At 51.4% G+C, this 24,838-nt stretch overlaps 1 protein-coding gene and 1 pseudogene across 1 annotated transcript in view; one reads left to right on the top strand and one right to left on the bottom strand.

Moving 5' to 3' along the window:
* The first annotated feature begins 3,703 nt into the window (after nucleotides 1–3,703).
* The window catches only part of LOC149368007 (uncharacterized), a 151,956-nt gene continuing 130,821 nt past the window's right edge, over nucleotides 3,704–24,838 (top strand). Inside the window, exon 1 of the mRNA XM_089575514.1 lies at nucleotides 3,704–3,799. Coding sequence (XP_089431640.1) covers nucleotides 3,704–3,799 — 96 coding nt within the window. The remainder of the gene's footprint in view (nucleotides 3,800–24,838) is intronic.
* LOC149368009 (uncharacterized) lies at nucleotides 8,811–14,283 on the bottom strand (annotated as a pseudogene).

The raw sequence follows: 24,838 nt of genomic DNA, 5'->3' as shown, positions 1-24,838 counted from the left end.
AAGACAGGTTACGGGACGAGCGCAAACTTACAACTGATTTTATTCAAAATGCAAGGCACATATTTAAAGGAAGAAAAATAGAATGCACTTTGAGCATGCGCATCGAGATTATACATAATGTAACCTGCCTTTGTGTGTGTGTTTCGCGCAACTGCCATGTCTGAAGTATTCAACCAACTAGCCCGACAACACGTTCTACTTAATTCACTTGACGGCACTCGGGCCCCATTACATGGCAAGACAGCGAGGTGTCGGTAATAACAGTTGTACGAGCACATTTACAGACATTGTAGCTCTTACTGCACATAGTTTAGTTTTTGTGTGTGTGTGTTAAAGGTAAAGGCACAATGTGAATGATAAACATGATCAGCGAATAACAGCAATTGTGACTAGTAACGAACCCAAAAAATACAAAAAAGACAGAGAAACACAATGCAGGAAACCAGAAATAATTATAGTTGTAAGAGAAAGAATGAATGTATTGTTTTCTTATTAACATTTTCAATATTAACGTTACTTTGACGAAAATAGTTTAATAGAGTGGTGAGAGTATGTGCGATTATTTGCTGGCCAAACGTCGTTCGTACGAAAGGTACCGTCCAGTTATGAGCAGAGTGCGAAGGATATGTTCGTGTAAGTGTTGTTAAACTGGCGATCGACAGCATTGCACTCTCAGAGGTAGTTATGTGCTCTTTGTAGCGACCTGCTAAGTTATACGATTAGAGATAGTGTACTGACGTTACTTTGAAATTCTTAAAAAGTGACGCGGTATGTGTAGTAATCTTTCCCAGCTATGTGGCGAATAGCCTTCTTTTGTAGTGTATATATTCGATTTAAATTTGTTTGTGTAGTTGTACCCCATAGAAGGAAACAATAGTTTAGTTGAGACAAGAATAACGAGTTATATATATGTAGCTTAATTTTCGGCGGTAGGAAGAAGTGGAGTTTTCATTTATGTGCCTATCCCAGGACATATTTTAGTGGAAATAAACGCCTAGTGTTTTCATTTCATCAACAACTTCGATAGGAGCGTGGCCAAAAATTAGGTCCTGATTTGAGGGCATGATAGGCATTGGAGACTGCCTTGTGGAAAAAAACACGGCTTTTGTTTTGGTTACATTTATCTCCAGTGATTTCAATTTCCTCCAAGCGTTTAAATTATCCAATGGTTCATTTATGTTATTTACAAGCTGACTGTGATAATTCTTTCGAAATAAAAGTGTTGTGTCATCAGCGTGTATTATGTATTCTGGCCTTGTACTAATGTTTACAATGTCATTGACATAAAAATTAAACAATAGGGGCCCTGGGATGATTCCTTGAGGCACGCCTGTAGTAACACGCTGAGAAGAAGAAAGAGTTTCGCCTTTTACAACTCTGTGTGCGATGCTCCAGGTACGAACGTATTAAGTCTAAGGGCATACCTTGAATTCCATATGTTTCTAACTTTTTTAGTAGAGTCTGATGATTTAAACGGTCGAACGCGTTGGAGTAGTCAATGTATACACCAGCGACCATCTCTTTGTTTTGAAAGCCTTTCAGGATAAATTCTTTCTGTGCCAGGAGGGCCAGTACAGTGGATCGGCCTCTATGAAAACCGTAATGTGCGGAATTAATTAGATTACATTTTTCTGCAAATTTGATGATTCTAGATTGTATTAATTTCTCTAAGGCCTTAGAAAAAACAGGTAGTATAGATATCGCATGGTAGTACGACAAGTTATTTTTATCACCCCCCTTGTACAGAACGACTATTTTGATGCCTGCATTTTGTGAGGAAACTTTCCTGCGGAAAGAACCAAATTATATATAAATCAAAAAGGTGGTAAGATTAGATCTAAAACATAATTCACCGGCTTAATTTGTATATCATCGATATCACGAACCGTGCTATTGTTCAAAGAAATTAAATCTTTATGAATCTGTCTCATTTGCGGGACTGAAGTAGAAATTCTCACTGTTCCTATTGATTCCATTTGTAGCCTCAGGAGAGTGGGACATAGAGTTCCTTGGGCCCCTCACGGCCCCACTGCACTCAAACGCTCCTGTCCCGGAGGCTCATGACGCTGGCAGCCCGGCATGCGGCGATGGCTTGCTTGGCCGGGTCCTCGGAGCGCAGTGCGGTATCCCAGGCCTCCCAAGTGGTAAGGTGCTCCAGGCCCCGCGGGGGAGGATCCGCCGGGCAGAGGAAAAGTATATGGTCGAGAGTGGCTTTGGGGTGGGGTCAGAGGGTGCAGGAGGGATTTGTGTGGACTTGGTGATAGCGCGAGCGTATGAAAGGAGAGGGTAAAGTGCGTGTTTGCAGCCGCCTCCAAAATGTCTGATGATAATTGTTGAGGGAGGGATGGGGTGGATGATAGAGCCGACGCTCGGCTTTGCAGGTCTGCGTCATATTACTGAATGAGTGCATGCGCTCCCGCGAGAACCCCAGGTCGGAGGCCGCCGGTGCCCGGTTGAGAGAACCTCGGGCTAAAGAGTTGGCGGCATCGTTTCCGAGATTCCCGTAGTGGGCAGGCACCCGTATCAGCTCCATGTGGCGGGGCGGCTGGGCGGCGAGGGAGTTCAGCATGAGAAATGCAGGGATGTGAGCTCTCCCGCGACTACGAGCCAATTTTAGTGTGGCAGTTTTAGAGTCTGATAGTATATCGGTCCTCCGTGCGTGTGATGGCTAAGGTAATGGCGCCCTCTTTGCCTCTTTCGAGGTAGCAGGTGGTGGTGTTGTTGAAAACGTTTTTTACAATAGGGGAGTTTGGGACACATATCTCCGTGGGCCCCCGCACGGCCCCACTGCACTCAAACGTTCATGTCCCGTAGGCTCATGACGAAGTGGCAGGGTGGGCGCGCTGCCTCCCGAACGCACTCAGCATTACAGACGCCAAGCCGCCTATAGTTGCCCGATACGCCATAGATTTCGCTCTCTAACCAAGTTCAGCAGGAGTTAAACCACAGCTAATTTTTGTTATCAATAAAAAGCCACTAACAACATTTTTTTAATTATTAGAAGTAACCATTTGGAACGCTTCGTGTCACCAGTTCCTTATTTGTTAAACATGCAGCATACAGAAACGACAATTGGAACCTTGCGGCAGTGACCGAGAGGTTAGAGCGTGAGCCTAGGACTAAAGATGAGTGGGTTTGAATCCTACTGAAACTTCATTTTCTTCTGTTTATTTTAATATTGCGAAGTTGCCAGTTGTGTGACGGAGCGGAAACCGGACAGACAAAAATTTGCAGACAAGGGAGTTCATGTGAAAATGTAGCCGTGACATGCATTCCTGCATTAAAAACGGACGTAAAGAAAGGTTCCAGCGAAATACGCATCTTCTGGTGGAAACTTCTGGAAACGCATGCACATAATCCTACTTTAGCACGTATTTCACCGGGCAGAATACGTAGTCCGGCTGCTTCAAGCCTTTGCGCACAGGGCATCATTCTGTGAGCAGTGTGTGTGCGTTTTTATTTGCGCCATTAATTATGCTTCACCTATTCATCCCTGAATATCCAAGGGTCTTTACAGACGAGCGAGCGCGGACTTCTCATCAATTCTCCGCGTTCTATTGTTCGAGGAACCACGTAGAAGCTTCTGGAAATTTGGGCGCATGCTGCGCAGTTCTTGCAGGCTGGCATTCGCTGGTAGTACTTCCGTGCGAACCGTCCGTGAGCTACCTTTCGCACCGCATCTTGAACAAGTTGTGAAGGGACCATGTCCGCGTTTTCAACTGATGAACCCTTGCCGGCTCGTGTGATCGAGGAGCGAGCGCAAATCATGCAATACACTGGCGTACACATCCTTTTCTCGGTAAGTGCACTGGATTCCGTTTTTTTCGTCGCTTTATCTTAGTGCTGAATAGAGAGTAGCGCATCGGGAACAACTCTGCCCATGAATTCAATGTATGTCGCGCCTTCACCTAGTCTTCATTGACATGAAATCATTTATTTATTTATTTATTTATTTATTTATTTATTTATTTATTTATTTATTTATTTATTTATTTATTTTGTAACGGGGGGTTTAGTACCAGGTACTGGGGCGACGGGAATGGCAACGGCAGCAGTCCGGGATCAGGTCGGCGAAAGGCACACAAGCGTAGCGCTGGCCAAAGACTCTCGAGAGCACTGTCACTTCGTCTTCGTCTTTGCAAAACCATCAGACGCATCTTCTTTAGCCTTACAATCGCCCCGGGGACAAGAGGAGCCATCCTGGCGACTTAGGATGATGGCAAGACGGCGGGGTCGTAGTAGGGCTTGAGGCGCTGGACATGAACGGTCTCCCGTCCTCGGCGGCGGAGATCAGGAGACGGCGTGAGGGGTTCCACGACATAATTAACCGGAGAGGTGCGCTCCAGTACACGGTAGGGACCATGGTACTTTGCCAGAAATTTTGAGGAGAGACCGGGAGTGCCTGAAGGGATCCAGAGCCACACAAATGCTCCAGAAGAATAGTTCGGTGAGGTTTGGTCTTGGTCGATGCGAGAGCGCTGGCGATACTGGGTGTCAGTCGTGAGTGAGCGGGCGATTTGGCGGCAGGCTTCGGCGTGTTGCGCGGCTTGGGAAACAGGCCGATATTCAGATTCATCAGGGTGGTAAGGGAGAATTGTGTCGATAGTAGCAGAGGCTTGGCGGCCGTAAAGTAGGACGCCAGCGGTGTTGGCCTCGGCGCTGTCCTCGCCCAACGAAAACCTGGCTTTGACGAATACGTCGTTGCTTATGCTAGCCGCACACTCAAACCATCAGACGCATCTTCTTTAGCCTTACAATTTATTTATTTATTTATTTATTTATTTATTTATTTATTTATTTATTTATTTATTTATTTATTTATTTATTTATTTATTTATTTATTTATTGATGCTCAGGGCAAATAATTACTGAAGGGAGTGCGTTACACCTAACAGTAGTGACAAAGCACAAAGGAATAGCAAAACACAATAAATTTTCAAAACGAAGAAAACGGTGGGTATAGTGAGTTATAAAATATTACACATTGCGAACGGTATAGCTGCAGAATGAAACATCAAAGAGTCAGGCATTACCACAGTGTATAGTAATAAAGGTGGTACCCGCCATAAGAGGCACGAGAAAAATAGAAAAAGTTTATATATGATCTATGCAAAGAGCAAAAAAATTAGCTGAGCAAAGGAAACCGGCTTCAAGCATTAGTCGGTGAAAGCTGGTTGGAATTAGCGGCGCTTCCGGCAGATAAGGTCGGTCTGGCGCACGCACGCAGCGAGGGCGGTAGCGCAGGCACAACCATATTTACAGACATTTTATGCACGCGACGAGCCAACCTGATACGCAAATAGCTACTTGGATTTGCTTTTCTCTTTTGCGCACTTTTACGTACTGGGCTTTACCTTTTTATTCGGGCAAGTTTGCCTACTTCACTTAGGCCTGTTTGTATCGAGCTCGTTTTAGGCACCTGGCTTTACAGCTCTGCTTCGAGGTCGTTTTGCCGCTGGCCTGCGCTGCTTCATGAGCGAGGACCACCGCTAGCGGCGCGGTCTTGCACGTTCAGCTCCGACATCAACATGCTTTCGACCTTCCCGTCGGACAGAGTATATCCGCTTGAGACTGTGTGGCGAATCTACGAGCGTCGCTCGGCGCATACCTTTATCAAACATCCGTCGTGCCCATCATGGCGCCTCGTCAACGCGGCATAGAACTCCACAGATGACTCCTTGCGACGTTCGCAACCCTCATGCGGCTGCTGTTACCTGATACGCTGCCCCGCCGTTTCTAGCAGATCCGTCTCTTCGCCACCACCACCACGTTGGCCTCTCCATCTGCCCTGCATGCGCGACGAGCGAGCCGCCGGAGACTCGGGAAGACACGACACCGCTATCTGAACTGCGACCTTTGTGCCTTCCACCCACTGCGCTGCTCTCCGTTTCTACGCGAGAGAGTATAGAGCCCGTTCGGTCGAAAAGCCGTCGGCGTCGTAGTAGCAGTAGTAGTTGTAGTTGGCACTGCGCAACGGAAAAAATTCGCGGGGGCTTAGCTTTGGTTAAGCCTGGTAGGTTGCGAAAGCAAAAGCGCAGCGTCTCCAACTGAAGGAACGCAGTGCGCCGCGTCTACAGGTCACGCGTGGCTACCGGCCGCCGCTGCGCGACGACTCAAAACGTGTTCGGTAATTTTTTTTATATATTTTGTTTTTGATGTTGTCGCGACTGAGGGAAAGAAAACATAATCTACAGCTGGCATGACGCCACAGCGGCAGTAGCGCCACAGGTGCGCAGCGCGGCAAACACACACCGTAACTGCAGCCGGGCTCTCTGAAGGAGCGAGTTTTTTTTTTTTCGGTTACATAAAATCAGTATACAGGCGAGGGTCCCAAAGTCAAGCGACTGTCACGGGACCCCCGGATGATTAATACTAACTTGATTAAAAAACAACCAGCATCACAGACAGGTATAATTAGCAGTAATAACAATGGTATTTTAAATAAGTAATATTTATATAATGAGAATGAAATAGATTAGCAGGGCAAAAACAAAAAAGACAAGCAAAACAAGAATAACAACCCACTATAAATAATATTGTACAAAAACAGCGTTGTGAAAAGACAAAGAAACAATTGAGAATACAAGGATACAGTTGTCAAGAAACAAATATGTGGTTGTCAAGAAACAAAAATGTGGTACTAGTGGTGGTGGTGGTAAAAGAAGCTGTAGATTATGGTCGCCCATAATCTACAGCTGGTATGACGTCGCAGCGGCAGTAGCGCCACAGGTGCGCAGCGCGGCAAACACACACCGTAACTGCAGCCGGGCTCTCTGAAGGAGCCAGTTGGTCGCCCATAATCTACAGCTGGTATGACGTCGCAGCGGCAGTAGCGCCACAGGTGCGCGGCGCGGCGTAACTGCAGCCGGGCTATCTGAACGAGCAAGTTGGTCGCCCATATTCACTTCGCTAAAGGTCAAGCGTAACTGCGGCCGAGTCACGCGAAGGCTTGAAAGTGCGAGTAGTATTGCTTTCGCAATAAAATCGCATCATGCCAACCGTTCGGTGCAGATTGTTCCCTGATGCGTCACGCGATTCAGCGTTTCGTGCAGCATAAACTTACTAGTTAAGTTAGAGCCCATAGCTTGCGGCAGGAATTCGAACTGGCGACCTTTAATGGTGGCTGCGGGTGTCCACAGAGGTATTTGAGACATTTATTGCGTCACTTACTTTCCTCAAATCCAGTTTTCATACCCTTCATGACGGCACTTCTTTCTCTCTTCTTGCACTCCCGCTTCCTCCCGCCCCTTACGGTGCGGTTCGGGTGTCCACCGAGATGTGAGACAACTGCTCCGACATTTGCTTTCCTGATAAATGCGTTGCGTTCAAAGTTATTAAGGCGAAAGCCTTTAATGTCTCATCGTTGTAAGCAGCAGTTGTCGACAGAGAATGTCACGCTTTTCAGTTGGTCGAAACGGTCGTGACGTCACAGTGCGCCAATTTCAAACGGGGCCAATTGTACTTTGGCTAGTAACCATGCAACCAATTGAAGGGACCATATAGTGATGCTCCAAGTAAGTGGGACTGAGCTTAATTAATTGCTTAATTACCCAATTCGCCTAATTAACTTCTCTAGTCAGGCCATATAAATAAATAAAACCTAGTAAGAAATTGGTCGAGCTCGGGAATCGAACCCCGGTCTTCGGAGTGCGAGACGAGCATGCTATCCACTCCGCCATGCCAGCTCGATGGTTTGGAATGAACAAAGGCACGTCTAGTGAATACGGTGTCTTCGCTCACTGCCATCCTCCTCCCTTCCCTTCCGGCGAGGTTTAGGTGTCCACCGAGATATGAGAGAGAAATACATTTCCTTTCCTCAAAAACCAATTTACCGACGAGCGAGGCGTAGAACCGAATGGGCGATGGCGTTCTATGGACTCCCTGGCAGCGTTGCAAGACGCTCTCGCGTTCCACTCTTAGAGGCGAAGCTTAAGATCTTAACCACACATCAGTGACCACACTTTAGGTCAAAAAAGTGCACCCCCCCCCCCCTGAATTTTGACGGGTGTCCACCGAGATATGTGAGACAGTTACTGCGTAATTTTCTTTCCTCAAATACAATTTTCATTTTCTTCATTACGGGCCATCTTCGTCTTTCTTCTTTCACTCCCACTTCCTCCGTGCCTCTACGGTGCGGTTAAGGTGTCCACCGAGATGACAGAGATTTACTGCGCCATTTCCTTTCCTCAAAAACCGTTGCGTTGAAACGGCAAGGCATCGCGCCGAACGCGTGGTGGCGTTCCGTGGACTCCCTGGCAGCGCTACAACACGCTGTCGCGTTCCACTCCTAAAGGCGAAGCTTAAGCTTAAGCTTAAGCTTAATTAGCAGTTAATTATTATTCAGGCATTAATCAGTAATTAACCATTAATTTGTGATTTGTCATCACTTAGTAATTAGTACTCAATTACATGTGACGCCACCAGTGCCACAGAAGCACTGAAAGTGGTGCGGAAAACGCTTTCGCCTCTACGCACTTTAGACAAAGTGCCCCCTGAATTTTTTTCAACGGGCAAGGCGTCGCGTCGAAGGGGAGATGGTATTTCGTTGACTCCCTTGCAGCGCTGCAAGATGCTCGCGCGTTCCGCACCTAAAGGGGGAGCTTAAGCGTCCTCCATCATCATCATCGTAAAAACTTTATTTTAGGTAGAGGAGTTTGGGGCTCACAGACCCCTGGGCCCCCGCACGGCCCCACAGCACTCAAACGTTCATGTTCCTGCGGACCATGACGTCGGCAGCCCGGCTGGTTGCGACGGCTTCTTTGGCCGGGTCCGCGGTGGTGGTGGTGGTGGTAAAAGTTTATTTGCTCTAATTTACGATATTGTTTTTTTTTTGCCGCTTCAGATGAAGTCTTCCATCTTATCATCAGGGTCGGTGCCCCTAGCCCAGGGCTCCGCTGAGGGCAGCTGCCCTGTGTACACGCCTTACTAGTCCTTTTTGGACTTTCAGGATGTCGCAGGATAGCATCCTCTCCCACTGTTCCGCACTCGGGTTTTCAATTATGGGTAGCTTGTCTATTTTCTGGCATGCCCATGTGGTATGGTATAATGTTGGTTTGTCTCCACACCACGGGCACTCGCTCTTGTACTGTGTGGGGTAGATTTTACTTAGGATATTTAGACACGGGAATGTTCCCGTTTGTAGCTGTCGCCATGCTACGGCGTCTTCTCTATTGAGTTGTTTGTGTGAGGGCGGGTATTTTCGTCTGATCCCTCTGTAGTAGTTCAGAATGTCTGTATAGCTTTGGGCTACCTGCTCGGGATCCTCAGTGGGGTGGGGAATGTTGGATGCTAGGTTTGTTGCGTACCCTCGAGCTATTCTATCCGCCTCCTGATTTCCCGTAATGTCGGTATGTCCCGGCACCCGAACTATCATGTGTTTGGCCTGGTTGTTTTCGGTTTTGCCACTTGAGGGGAGAATGCGGAGCGCGCTGTGGCTGATTCTGCCATTTAGGTAGTTGCAGCATGCAGCTTGTGAGTCGGTGAGTATTGTTAAGGACCTGTTGCATCGGTAGCCCTCCGCTGCCGCTAGAGCCACGGCTGCCACTTCGGCCTCGACTACCGTACAGTTCCGTATTGACACGCTGGTGATTTCTTTTAGGTCCGAGTTGATCACCGTTGCCACTTTGCTTTTCTTGTGGTTTCTGTTACTAGTGTATGTAGCGGCATCTACGTACACAGTGTGGTTTCTAGCAGCCAGTATTCTTTGTACGTACTCTGCTCTTGCTTCTCTTCGCACCATGTGTAGGTTCGGGTCCATATTCCTTGGTATCGGTGCTACTTTGATGGTGTTTCTGTATTCGTCTGGTATCGTCTCCGTGCTCTGTGTCTCCTTTATTGTAGCTTCACCGCCGTATCTGTTCAGGAGTCTTGTGCCCGTTGCCGATAGTTTTAGCCTTTCTATTTGTGCTATTATTTGCGCTTCTTGGAGTTCTTCGAGACTGTTGTGTAGCCCCAGAGGCAGAGTTTGTCGGTTGATGTTGATTGTGGTAAGTGAAGCGCCGTCTTGAGGGCTTTCCTCAGAAGTGCGTGCGCTTGTTGCATTTCGTTTTTTGTGCACTGGTAGTATGGAAGGCTCTATGTTTCTCTGCTTACCACCAGGCTTCTGACCAGCTGTAGCCTGTCTGCCTCTTTCATGCCGTGTCTTTTCCTCGAGATCCTTGTTATCATGCGAGCTACTTGGTTGGTTGTTGTTTTAAGTATTGTTAGGGTGTGAGTGCACCTTCGGTTCTATTGTATCCACATTCCTAATATCCTGATGAGTGTTTTTTTTTCGGGATTAGTTGTCCCTCGAGTCGGACGTTTAGCCTCAGGTTTTCTTCCTCGAGGACGGTGCGGTTCTTCTTGCCTCGCCATACTCTTAGGAGCTCGGACTTATCTGTCGGGCAGGCTAGTCCTCTTGCCTTGGCATAGTCTTCTATGCATTTCGCGGCCTCTTGTAGTCTTTCTTCCTTTTCCCGGAGTGAGCCTTTGGTTACCCATACGGTGATGTCGTCGGCGTACATTGCGTGTCGTATGTTTTCGACTTGCTGTAGTTGTTGGGTTAGCCCGATCATGGCAACGTTGAAAAGGATGGATGAAATAACCGATCCTTGCGGCGTGCCTTTGTTCGGAGTTGAATTTTTGTGATCTTAGCTCTCCCAGGCCGATTGTTGCTGTTCTGTTGGACAAAAATGCCTTGATGTAGCTGTGTATTTTCGTGCCGCAGTTCAAGTTGTCTAGTCCTGTCATGATGGCTTCGTGGCTTACGCTATCAAAGGCGCCTTTGATGTCCGGTGCCATGATGATGTGTTCTCCGTTGAGCGGGGTGTTGCTCAGTACTTCTCTGATTTGTAGAAGCAGGTCTTGGGTTGAAAGCCTGGTTCTAAAGCCAAACATGCTGGGGGGGGGGGGGTAAAGTTCGTTTTCTTCCATATAGTTTTGTAGCCTTCTCGTGACCACTCTCTCGTAGATTTTACCTAGGCGCCGATGTAAGGGAGATTGTCTGAGGTTTTCTACTTGAAGTTTCTTGCCTGGTTTCGGGATCATGACGACTTCCGCGTGTTTCCATTCTTCCGGTACAGTTCCCGCTTGCCAGTGCCTATTGAGGTATTCGGTTAGCTTTTCTATTTGTTCGTCGCTGAGGTTGCGTATGACCGCGTTGTTGGTCTTGTCCGCGCCCGCGGCTGTGTTCTTTGTTCCGTTTCTTATTGCTGCGTACACCTCTTCCCAGGTGATTAGTCTGTTTAGCTTTTTGTTTTCTTCTGCTTTGTGGCGCTCTGCATAGGCTGCTGGGTTGCCCTCGCTGCAGCACTTTTTGCGTACTTTGTCCAATAATTCCGAGTCTGTTCCTTCGTATTGGTGTACCAGTCGGTATACGGCTTTGTTGTTTTCTGTCTTTGTTTTTGCTGGATCTAGAAGTGCCTTGAGTGTGCGCCCTGTTTTTGCGGTGCTTATGGTTCCGTTCAGGGAGTCGCTAAATTGTTGCCAGTTTTGTCTTGCTAGCTCCATCGCGTACTCCTCTGCCTTTTTTGTGATTTCTGCGATTTTCAGCTTGAGTTTCCTATTGTATTTCTGTCGTTTCCACCTTTTTGTGAGTCCCCTCCTAGCTTCCCATAGCCTGACTAGTCTGGAGTCTACGTCCGGTGATTGCGGCGTACGCTCAATTTCTTTGGTGAAATTGCGTTGTTTTTCTTTGAGCAAGTTCCCCCACTCCGTGATGGACTCGATACTTCCTATCGCATCGTCACATGCTGCTGTGAAGGCATTCCAGTCCGTTATGTTTGCCTTCCCTATCTGTCGTCTGATTTTATCCGCTATTGTAATTTGTGTCTTTAGGATATAGTGGTCGCTTCCTAGGTTTTCCATTAGGTTGTCCCATTCCGCTTGCCTTGTTCTTTTGACGAACGTGAGATCGGGGCAGGTGTCCTTGGTCACGCTGTTTCTGATTCTCGTAGGGGCGTCGGCGTCAGTGATAAGCTCACAGTCGATACTGTCGGCTGCCTGGGTTACCGCTGTTCCCTTCATATCTGTTCTTGTGTAGCCCCAGCTCTCTTCTCTTGCGTTAAAGTCTCCTAATATGACTAGTGCGTTTCATTTGGCTAGTTTGTTTGCTCCCTTAAACAGCGCGTCGAATTTCGCCCTACTTTGTCTTGGGCGGCTGTATATATTTACGACGAATATACTTCCTCCCTTTCTTTCTTCGGTGTGATCTTTATTATTACGTGCTCCACGTCTGTGTCGGCAATCCTATCATCGCCTATGGCGATGAGGGCTTTGTTGACTAGGATTGCCGTCCTTCTGCCTTCTTCCGAGTTTTCGTAGCACGTGTAGCCCTGGAGTGTTGCGGTGATCCCAGTTTCTTGTAGGGGAATTACATCAGGTGGAGTTAGTTGCGTGTTGGTGTATTGTTGTAATAATCCTGTTTTCTTCTGTATCCTCTGCAGTTCCACTGCCATATTTCTAATTTTTCTTCCTTATTCGCACCTCTGGTTGTACTGTCCATGTTTAGTTTTCGGATTCGTCTCTCGTACTGTATTTTTCTTACGCCGGGCGTCTCTGATTGAACTTAACTTTAACGCCTTCGGTGATTTTCTGTTTTCGCAGGATGCGGATTTCTGTTCGTTGCATGGCTACCTGCTGTTCTATTCTTTGTATTACTTGTTGCACTTCTGCCATAAACTTGGCGAAATTGGTCTGTGTCATTTGGGTGGGTTGACTTTACGGGAGTGGTGGTGGTGGCATGGGAGGGCTGCCTGACCTTAAGTCCTGTATCTCCTGCTGTAGCCTGTTGATTTTTAAGTCCTGCTCTTCGCGTGCTCTGCGGCTAATTTCTAGCTCTCGCCTTAGTGCCCTGTTTTCTTCCTCTAGCTGTTTTTCTCTGTTGCTTTGATTGTTTCCCGAGTGCAGAGGCAGAGTTTTGGGAGGGCCTGCTTCCCAGCTCACCTTCGTGCCACCGTTGGGTTTCTTCTTCTTTTTCTGCTGCTGCTGTTGCTGCCCCTTGATGACCGGGGGCGGCAGGGGTGGAAAGGACCCGGACCGGCTCCGTGAACTGCTCCGTGACTGGCTCCGTGACCCGTTCCGTGAGTGGTTCCAGGATCCGCTCCGTTCGCCCTGCGAGCTAAACCATCTCGGTGGGCGTTGCCTCCGTTCCTTCTCCATGCTGCTGCGCTGCTGTTGCTGCTGCTGAGACTGGTGTTGTCGGCCTCGCAGCTCTCTAGTTTTCTTTAGGCGGTTCTTACAGTCCCTGGATCCGGTGACGTGGTCGCTTCCGCATATCAGGCACTTGGCTTGGCATTGGTGGTTCTCAGGTGGGTTATGCATGCCACATTGCCTGCACGCCTTGGTGTTTTGCGTCGGGCAGACGTCGGACCGGTGACCTTGCTGGCAGAAAATGTAGCACACCTGCCTCGTCGGTCAATATGGGTAGCATCTGAATTCTGCTCCGGCAAAGATTATGTACTTGGGTATGATGGGGCTGTCAAAGGTGATGCCCGCCGTTTCCGATTTTCGTAGCATTCTTGCGGTAAGCACCACAACTCCCTGGGTGCGCCCTCGTATCTTTGCCTTGAGCGTTTCTGTCGGCGTTCCCGTAGGGATTCCGTGTATGACGGCTCGCTTGACGTTCCGGCATCGCCACGTATCTGTTTACTTCGTAGGCTTGACCTCTGACTCGTAGGTTGGTTATTCCCAGCATCATCTTCGCTGCTTCTTCGTTCGAAGTACTTGCTATGATGATGTTCGATCCTGTTCTTAGTCTGACTATAAAGTCTTCATCCGTGAAGTTGTTGTTGCATGTCTCGGTGATGGCTCGCACGATTTCTATCGCCTTCAGCGCCTTAATCGGCAGGCCATTCTTTGGTCTGATGATGATTTTTGCATCGCCCTTTGGATGCGGCGGTAGCCTGCGTCCCGGCTGTCTTTGTCCGTTGCGCGCAGCTGGCGCGCCAGCTGCTGCTCCGCTCGCGCCACCTGCTGCCGAGGCGTCCGGCGCCATCTTGCTATTGTTCTCCCCGCTCTGGGTCTCGTTCGAGTTCAAAATGGCGGCGTTCCGCATTCCGCTCCTTTGCTGCTTTTTCTGGCGTTTTGAGGTGTAAATCTCCATTGCTCGGAGGTATCGTACGAATTTGACGTACCGGGTTGGTCGTGCTGCATGGCGGCGCCCTCGAACCCTCCGTCTCCGGTGGTCTCGGCGTCAGAGTAGTGGCTGAAGCAATCGTCGTTCATTTCTTGCAATTCGGGCGGATCCTGGGTGGGTCCGCTCATGGGGGGCTTGCAGTTCAATGGATTCGGGCGGCAGGGGTTCATTTCAAGCCGCGTCGATGCCGTCGACGCGGCCTGGTCTCCCTCAAACGCCGCGTTCGTTGGGTTAGCTACGCGACCTTGTGGTGGCTTCTAAGTCCGGTAAATTGCCTAGAAATTGGGCCTACCGTTTTGAGACCGGTGTCCACGTGGTCCAGCTTGCGAGATGTATCAGGTCCAAAGAGCTTTTGGTGGCTCGGTGGGTCTTGGTGGCATGGATCGGTCGAAAACTGCAGAGCGCATGCGGCCACGTCCGCACTCCTCTGCTGCCACGACTCAGCAGGGTCTCCCCTGCCTCCCAAGTGGTGAGGTGATCCAGGCCCCGCGTGGGAGGGTCCGCCGGGCAGAGGAAGAGGATGTGGGAAAGGGTAGCGGAGGGATGCTGGCAGAGGGTACAGGAAGGGCTAGTGGAGTGTTATCGGGATTGCAGATAGGGGGACGGGCAGGTGCGCGTATGGAGGCGTCGCCAGAGCGTCTGGTGGTAGTTGTCTAGGGAGGGGTAGGGTGGGGGGTAAAGCAGGCGCGCGGCCCGAAAGGCCTGCATCAGATCGCTGAAAGAGTGCATGCGATCCCGCGTGAATCCCAGATCGGAGGCCGACGGCGCCCGGTTTAAAGAACCTCGGGCTAACGCATTGGCGGCCTCGTTACCGGGATTCCCGAAGTGCGCAGGCACCCATATCAGCTCCTAATGGCGGGGCTGGTGGGCTGCAGGCGAGCTCAGTATGCTAAACGCAGGGACGTGAACTAACCCGCGCGCGAAATTTAGTATCGCGGTTTTGGAGTCTGATATTATGTAGCGTGCTTCCGTGTGTGCAAGCGCGTAGGTTATGGCTGCTTCCTCGGCTGCCTCTGAGGAGGTGGCAGAGGGGAGGGGGACAGTAGCAAGAGGCTGTAGGGAGGAGCTGGCGACGGCCACCGCCACTTCCTCACCCGTGCATGCGGCGTCCACCCATACGGCATCCGGTTCGGAGCCTTAGTATTTTTGGAGCGCCTTTGCTCGGGCTCGGCGGCGCGACTCATGATGCTGGGGGCGCATGTTGCGAGGAAGTTTGATGAGAAGTTCTCGGTGGAGGGGCCGAGGGATGGGGAGGAGGGTATGGTCATTCGTTGGGACACGAATGTCTAGAGACTCCAGGATATGGCGACCAGTGGATAGTTGGGTGAGTCGCAAGTATTGCGATTGGCGATGGGCTTCCACAAGCTCCCCAACTGTGTTGTGGAGGCCCAGATCTAGAAGGCGTTCTGTGGAAGTGCTAACTGGCAGGTGTAGGGCCGTCTTGAACGCAGTGCTTAACATGACATCCAAGGCGGCTGTGTCCTGTCTGGTGAGTCGAAGATAGGGAATTGTGTATAAGAAACGGCTGAGGACGAAGTCATGAATGAGATGGCGTAGGTAGTGCTCCTTCATGCCTCTGTGGTGGCCCGAAACTCTGCGGATGAGGTGCGATATCACACCTGTCACCTGCTTGAGCTTCTTGAGGGTTACGGTGTTTTTGCCATTGTTCTGTTTTTGTAGCGTGACTTACATTGCCCACAGTCTCACCGTTTCGCGTGCTCTCTTTCACGACAATACTGCGCATGCGCAAGGATCAAGTGACGTCACTACGCACAGCTGGCGTGCCTCGCCGCGCGCTCACCTTCTTTTCCTTAAAGTGATCGGAGTGTAAAACGTAGACAATGCCAATGAACACAATGAACGCCGACGGCCTATGGTTTGAGCGCCGCGTTTCTGGCACAACCTTGTCAATGCCTGCAGCCACATCTCTCTCTCATCACCCCACGTAGCTGTAAGCACGATTCAGGCGTCCACTGACACAGGGAGCCATTATGCGCACTTCCTTTCTTTAAATTGATCGGAGTGTAAAACGGTGTCAACGCCAACGCCAAAGAACACAACGAACGCCGAAGGCCTATGGCTTCAGCGCCGGGTTTTTGGCACAGCGTTGTCAATGCCAGCGCATGCAGCGCATTCCTGTCACTAACACAACTTAGCTTAAAGCACGGTTGAGATGTCCACTGTTCCAAGAGGGCAGTTATGCGTCTTCCCTCTGGTGCAGGTGTCCACCAAGATGTGGACACCTGCACCCTCACCCTCACCTGTAACACACACTCTGCCCCCGGTGCAGATAAAATCACATACACAACTCTCAAGAACCTTCCTCCCGAAGCCCAAACATTTCATCTTACTGTGATCAACGACGCCTGGACATCTGGCACCCTGCCAGTGGACTGGACTTCGTCCCTGGTCTCATTCATATGGAAGCCCAATAAACCCTCCACCATCATTAACCTCCGTCCTTTTTCCCTCACCTCCTGCGCGGGCAAGCTCATGGAACACATGGTGCTTGCCCGCCTTACTTCCCATCTTCAGGCCACCGACTATCTCCCCCCCACCCTCATTGGCTTTCGCCGAGCACTATCCACCCAAGACCTTTTCCTTCTCCTTCAACACACCTTCTTTAATACAAATGCTCAGGACGCTGCGCAGGTGAAAGCCTTAGTAAAAGTTGACATACGCAAGGCTTTCGACTATATATTAGACGACCAGATCCTCACCATACTAGCTAACGCGCAATGCGGACACAACATGTACAACTACATCAGAGCTTTCCTCTCCCACCGCTCCGCTCGTATCCGCTATCTCGACAAACTGTCTCACCCCCATTCCACTCACTCGTGGCACTCCACAGGGTGCCGTCCTCTCTCCTATTCAATTTAACCTAGGCATGGTCCCGCTCGCCCGGGCCCTAGCCGATATTCCCGACCTTCATTTCCTCTATTATGCAGACGATCTCACCTTGTGGGTCACCACTGGCTCACCGGGAGAGGTCGAAACTACACTCCAAAAGGCACTTAACACCATTTCCTCACACCTCTCCGAAGCGGGCCTCCAACCCGCTGCGGAGAAATCTGAACTTCTGCTCATAACACACAGCATTTATCAACGTACGATGAACCCCTCCATCTCCCTCACCCTAGCCGGACAACGCATCCCCCGTGTCGACTCTTGTCGCATCCTGGGTATGCCACTGGCCTCCAACACTTTCACCTCTGCCATTAATCAGTCCATACGCACATGCCACTCTATCACACACTTACTCCGCTGCGTAGTCATAAAACATGCCGGCCTCTCCGAGACACATGCCAGCCGCCTTGCTGAAGTGCTGGCCCTGAACAAATTTTTATACCCTTATTGCCCCCTTACAAGTACACAACAAGACAAACTAATCCGGGCCCTCACTACACTATACAAAGCAACACTAGGGCTCCCCCCTCAGGCTTCTTCAGACAACCTGTACAGAACAGGCCTTTTCCATCCCCTTCCAGCCCTCCTTAACCTGCACCGAGAAAGACAAATCGTCCGCCTGTCCAGTTCATCAGCTGGGCGGTGGATACTATCACAGGCTCCCTACGCACCCATGTCTTTCCCAGACCCACCGCAGTCTCCGATCTACCACCCTAACCTCCGCCTCGCACCCATTCCACGCAAGATGTCCGCACACACACACGCAGGCCGCCGCCAGGCATACGTGTCGGCAAGCTGATGGAGACGATGGTGCGCGACAGACTCTCCGGTTTTCTCGAAACACAGCACACTTTCGCGGACACCATGTTCGGTTTTCGCCCTCACAAGTCTGCACAGGATGTACTTCTGCAGCTTCACCACGACATCTTAGATCCTGTCGAATGTCCCCACAACGACAAGGTGGTCCTGGCCTTGGATCTTAAAGGCGCATTCGACAACGTCAAACACGAAGTAATCCTGGACCACCTCAGTAACACCAACTGTGGCCACAAAACATTCAACTATATAAAACAATTTCTTACAGACCGTCAAGCCTACATACGCATATAAGATGCGGAACACGGGCCATACACCATCGGCTCGAGGGGAACACCTCAACGCGCGGTCCTGTCTCCCCTCCTCTTCAATTTGGCAATGCTTCATCTTCCCTCCAAATTGTCCTCTTTGCCCGGGATACATCACGCTCTTTATGCGGATGACATTACAATCTGGGCCACGCAAGGTAACCTGGGCCACATGGAATCCTGCCTGCAAGCAGCGGCGACCCTAGTCGACGACTACGCGGCCTACTGCGGGCTCCAGTGCGCCCCATCTAATTCAGAATTTGTGCACATACGTCCCTCCCCTCGGGACACAACTCCGCTTTGCATCAGTCTCCCCTCGGGACCGATCCGGGAGTCCAAGGAGATCCGCGTCCTTGGTCTCTTCATACACCACCAACGCAGAGTCGACACCACCCTAGCCAAACTTCGCACGGTGGGAGACCAGGTAGGCCGCATGGTCCGCCGGGTCTCCAACAAGCGGGGCGGATTACGAAGCAAGGATGCACTGCGGCTTGCCCATGCTTTCGTAACGAGTAGAATCCTCTACTCAACCCCCTACTTGCACCTGCGCAAACATGATGATGACCAACTGGAGGTCATCCACCGGAAAGTCATTAAGCGGGCTCTCGACCTCCCGGTCACCACGTCCAACCAGCGACTTCTGGCCTTGGGCGTGGTAAACACATTCCGGGAGCTTCGAGAACCCCACTTAGTCAACCAATACACGCGTCTTGCACAGACCACGTCCGGTTGCCGCCTCTTGGACCGGCTACACATCAAACATGACTACCATATTGAGGAAAGGGAGAGAGTGCCAGAACCCTGGAGACGCGCCCTCCGGGTCCGACCCCTTCCCCGCAACATGTCCAGAGAAGACCATAGCGGTCGTCGCCAGGCGCGCGCGGAAGCGTTGGCGCGATACTATGGTAACCAACAACATGTGCATTACGTGGACGTTGCCGGCCCACACCACGGGGTGTGGTACACGGCCGCAGTCGTACACAACACAAACACAGTCAACGGGCTCACTTTCAAAGCCTACAGCGCAACACACGCGGAGGAGATTGCCATTGCTCTTGCTCTCATCATCACCGACTCGCGAGGGGCCTGTCGGAACTATGAGTTGGGCTGGGCTCCCCCACTTGCCTGGCGCATATTGGAATATAGCTGCCGATGCGAAGATCCAACTCCACGCAACCTGATTTGGGCCCCCGGTCACCAGGGCCTCCAGGGAAACGAACAGGCCGATCAGGCCGCCCGCACACTCTCTCCCCGGGCTATCTCCCTGTCCTTGGGCGCCTACTCCCAATCAGATAATCTGGCCCTTACATTCAAACACATCACCGATTACTACAAGGAGGAGCGCCGGCGCTACCCGGCCCCTTGTAAGGGTCTGGATCGCGCTGACGAGCGCCTCCTCATCAAAATTCTAACACTGTACTGTGCCCGGCGGTACATTTCAACGCATCCTTTGATGGCACGTGCCAGTTCTGTGGGGAGGTGGCTGACACCTTCCACATGGTTTGGGCGTGTCAATCAAACCCATCTATCCCCCCCAACCCCAACCCCACCAGAGAGGACTGGGAGGCGGCCCTGCTCGGCTGTCAGGACCTAAAGACCCAAAAGGCCTTGGTTCACCAGACGCGGGCGGCGTTGCTTGCCAATGGGGCCCCGGAATAGGGGCTCCATCTAGTATTGTTAGGGGAAAGGGCCAATAGGGCCTACCCCAATCACCTCTCTGTAAATATTTATTCCATTATAAATGTTTTTCACCACCACCAGGCATACGCATACAACCACAAGCCACCCTCGGACGCTGCGACGGTGGCCTACAAATACGTCTGTCCCACGGAAACCGCGGGCTCCACAGCAGCCTTCTTCCTCCACCCTTGCCTCTCTACAACCAGCACTCACACAACCGGTCCATACATCTCCCCACCCTCCACGCTCGCCCTAGAAATACACGGGATCGCCGATGCCATCACACAATTTGCCACCCTACCCCCCGCCCCCCAATACGCTGTCTCTACAGAATCGCAGGCAGCTCTGCGTGTCTTCCATGAAAGAGCCATCCCTTTCCCTACCCTATCGGCCTTAGATGCCGCCATCTTAACATTAAGCCCACGACCCGTGACCCTTCGGTGGATCCCTGGTCACATGGGCATCCCCGGCATTGAGCTGGCTCACCAGCTTGCCTGCGAAACTATACACCGGGCGCCGGGGATCCCATGGACGAGCCCACCGACGGAGCAGGCGGTCAGGGCTTACAGACACACTGTCGACGAATACTACCCACAGCAAAAATTAGACTTAGCTGATTTACCACCACCACACCCTTCCTTATCGATCCGTGAAGCTCGCATTCTTCGCCGAATACAGTTTAATCTCCTACGTACACCAGCCAAACTTTATCTGTACCAGCACACTTCCCCACCTCAGTGCCCAAACTGTCCACACACATATGCAGACATAGAACACTGCCTTACACAGTGCCACGTAGCCTTCCAGTCCCCCGCCTATCCTTTCCCACCACCCCCACCGTGGCCCATCATGGAACCTGAACTTAGAACGCGCCCTCGTCACCTTGGCCCAGGACCTATTGAACGCCTAACATAAAGGCTGTTAATAAAAAGTGTCACACCACCACGCTACTTATATCCTGGCATAGCACAGCTAATCCACTGCAATTTTTTTACTTTCCTGCCTGTCTGCCTCGCTGCACCACCTGCGGCTGAATCTAAAGCCCCTCAATAAACTAAAAGTAGAGCCACCTCCTCTCTCCCTCTTCTGCGCCGCTGCTCCTTCTCTCTCGTTGCGACTGTGGCTCCCCCTACGCGGTGCGGAGCTAGCAGACGCTCTACGGAGAAAGCACTGGCGGCAAGGTATCGCGCTAGCATTTGAGCTCGTATTCTTGCCACAATTTCTTCACGTTGCGTTATGACTCGCTGCAGAAAGACAAAGTGAGGATGTATAACGTGGTTGCGCTTCGGTGTTTCCGCTGTTAGCAGTAAGACACTGTGTCGTGCGACATCGGCGCCGGTTCATATACTGCCTTCGTCTCCATGCATCAATCGCTCGCCAAAGTGCTCAGCGCGGCTTCAACTTCTTAACTGGCATGCGAATGCGATTGATCCGTAAGGTTATGGTGCTGGCGCACTAGCTTGCGCGCTACCGATAAAGTTCCGGAAGCGGCTCGTCGATGATAAGACCAAAGCAAAGTGCTCCGCTAGCTAGGCGTTGCTCTTTCGTGAGCCGCATGATGGAGCACGTTATATAATGGCATGCTTGCATTTTTATTGTGCTTTTACCGGCGCCACCGACGGACGAGGCAATGCCGGACCTCCCAGAGGTGGAGCAGGTGGTTGTCCACATCTGAGACCGCCACTGAGAGCTGAATTTGAGTTTCAGAGGAGCGAAGGCCAGAGACCAAATGTTGTGACCAAGACTGGTAGCCTTGCTCATGTATGGGTGTGGTAGTGTTACAATTTTGCCTGAACTTGGTCCAGTCTAGGAGTCGGGCTTGCGTTGTCGGTCGCGCGAAAGGTTGGGTCCTAATCGTAGTGTCCAGGAGGCAGTGGTCGCTGCCGAGGGTTTCCTCGGTGTTGACCCAGTCTGCATACTGAATGTTGCGGGTGAAGGTCAAGTCCGGACAGGTATCCCTAGTCACGGAGTTGCCGATACGAGTTTGGTGGACTAGGTCAGTGTGAAGAGTGAGGCACAGCGGTGACGCAAGCTCCGCCAACTTGCGTCCCCGCTTCTCTTCACGGCAGTACCCCCACATCCGAGCGGGACCGTTGAAATCGCCCACAATCAGAAGGGGGCCCCGACCCGCAACTCTCAGCGCGCGGCTAAAGAGGTCCGCGAATTATACATTCGGCAATTTCGGATTGCAGTATACACTGAGCGGTGGGTCCTGCTTGCGGAGTGGGAGGAGGGTCACCATTACATAGGAGTATTCAAATTGCATGTCTAAGTCGACCTGGTTGGTTGTATAATTTCTATGGACATTTAATAGTCAAGACGAAGGGTCCTCCTGGAACGTCGTAAAATTTGTTAGTGCGGCGCCTTTCCCGAGCTGACTCAACGAGCGGCTGAGTGTGCGGCCCAACTCGCCGACTCCAAATGGGTGGCCCGATGCAATACGGCAGCGCGACAAATGTCAATCCGGAACACGGGGCGGCTCTATCGCGCCCTAGTTGACCCAACGCAAATACGCGCGGAAACTCAAAAACACCTTTAAAGAGCAATACACAGCTTTAAGGGCAACAAAACTCAATTGGCACACAAGTTTCGGGACCAGTACTTGTGCACCACCCAGGACCCCCGCGAGCCGGCGTACTCTTATGCAAGTTCTGAGAACGTTGAGCTGGATAAACCGTTCCAGCTCCACGACCTGAGGGCGGCCCTGGCAAAAATGAAACACGGCACCACTCCGGGTCGGGACAAAATTACAGTCAAATTGTAAGCCAACCTCCCCGACCCCGCATACCTGTCTTTATTGAGTTGCATTAGCTCAATCTGACTTGGGGAAGTGCCACTCCCCATCGATTGGAAGACCGCCCTGGTCACCTTCATTCCTAAAGCTGGCAAGGCCATCAGCACGGACAACCTCCGCCCCATCTCTCTGACTTCCTGTGTGGGCAAACTCATGGAGACGATGGTACGTGACAGGTTGTCCGAGTTCATGGAATCCAAACACCTTTTCGCAGACACCATGTTCGGTTTCGCCCGCACAGATCTGCATAGGATGTCTTGCTACAACTCAATCGGGATGTCCTCGACCCCGTCGAATGCCCTCACAATGACAAGGTCGTACTCGCCTTGGATTTGAAGGGTGCATTCGACAACGTAACCCACGAGATCATTCTCACCCACCTCTCTCAAACCAACTGCGGCAGAAACGCCTTTCAATACATTCGGCAATTTTTAACCGACAGACAATCTTAAATTCGAATCCAGGATAAAGAACATGGCCCTTTTTATTTAGGAACCAGAGGTACACCCCAGGGCGCGGTGCTCTCTCCCCTGTTGTTCAATTTGGCTATGATGCGCCTACCGGCCCAGCTGGGCGCTCTCGCCGGTGGGCAGCACGCGCTGTACGCCGATGACACCACACTGTGGGCCCCACAGGGTTCCCTTGGAGACATTGAAGCCAGCGTGCAGGAGGCGGCGACCATAGTGGACCGTTATGCTCACCGCTGCGGCCTCCAATGCTCCACCCAAAAGTCTGAATTTATGTACATACGCCCCTCACCAAAGTGCACAGCCAAAATTTCATTCTCTCTTGAGACAGGTCCAATTCCTGAAAATATCGAAGTCCGGGTACGGGGGCTCTTCATACATCAAAACTGACGGTCAGAAACAACACTGGCCAAACTCCGTTAGGTGGAGGACCAGGTGGGCCGCTTGGTCCACCGGGTTTCGATCAAGCGTGGGGGGTTACGATGTAAGGACGCCTTGCGGCTGGCGCATGCATTTGTAGCCAGTCGAATTCTACATTCGACTCCATACCTCCACCTGCGGAAGCAAGACGAGGATTCACTCGAAGTCATCCTCCGCAAAATTATTAAGCGGGCTCTGGGCCTCCCCGTGAACACCTTCAACAAGCGCCTCCTGGGGCTGGGCATGGTGAACACATTTCGGGACCTCCGGTAAGCCCACTTGACCAACCAATACACACGTCTCTCGAGGACATCGTCGGGTCGCCGCCTCGTTGCCCGACTGCACATCCCACACACCACTCTTATGGAAGAGCGCGTACGTATTCCATCCCAGTGGAGATGCGCCCTCCACGTGCGCCCTGTTCCCGCGAACATGAGCCGTGAAGACCATAATGGCCGGCGCCTGGCGCGGGCGGAAGCCCTGGCCCGCCACTCTGGATCGAAACCCGGCGTATTCTACGTGGATGCCTCCGGCCCCCACCACGGGGGATGGCACACGGCCGCAGCCGTCCACCAATCCAAAACAGTGAACGGCCTTACTTTCCGAGCCCGTGACATAACACACGCAGAGGAGGTCGCCATTGCGTTGGCTGCATCTCATTCCAATTCAAAAACAATTATTTCCGACTCGCGAGGGGCATGTCGGAACGTCGAGCAGGGCTCGGTACCGTATCTAGCCTACCGCATTCTCGAAAACAGCGTCTACACCGGGGACTCCGCGCAGCGGCGTATAGTTTGGGCTCCTGCTCACATGGGCCTTGAGGGAAATGATGCAGCTGACGCCGCCGCCCGCGCCCTCTCTCACCGGACATACCCCTCCGACCCCTCCGACCCCGACGATCATGAACTCGAATTCACTCCCGCTTACTCCTTTAAATACATTGTTTTACTTTATCAATCTGGCCATGGTATTTAACCCCGCCCGTGCAAAGGTCTCTCAAAGGCGGAGGAAAGGCTTCTGTTTCGCCTGTATACCAATACTTTGCTGTGCCCGGCAGCTCTCAAACATTTCGACCCTTCTTTCTCGGGCAGCTGTCCGCACTGTGCGGAGAAGACCTAGAACATCTCCCACTTGGTGCGGGCCTGCCCCTCCAACCCTGCTATCCCACCTCACCCCAACCCAACCCGGGAGGACTGGGAAGCGACCCTGCTCACTCCTCTGACCTGCAGGCCCAACGGGCCTTGGTCGCGCGAGCCCGGGCGGCGGCCGACGCCACTGGAGTCCAGAACTAGGGACCTCCACCTAGTACTTGTAAGGGCTGGCCCCCTTT

The sequence above is a fragment of the Amblyomma mixtum genome, chromosome 1, assembly GCF_055824585.1.
Source record: "Amblyomma mixtum isolate Tamu chromosome 1, ASM5582458v1, whole genome shotgun sequence".
NCBI classification, from domain to species: Eukaryota; Metazoa; Arthropoda; class Arachnida; order Ixodida; family Ixodidae; genus Amblyomma; species Amblyomma mixtum.
Note: the sequence above shows the minus strand (reverse complement) of the source record. Positions and strands in the feature narration are given on the sequence as shown.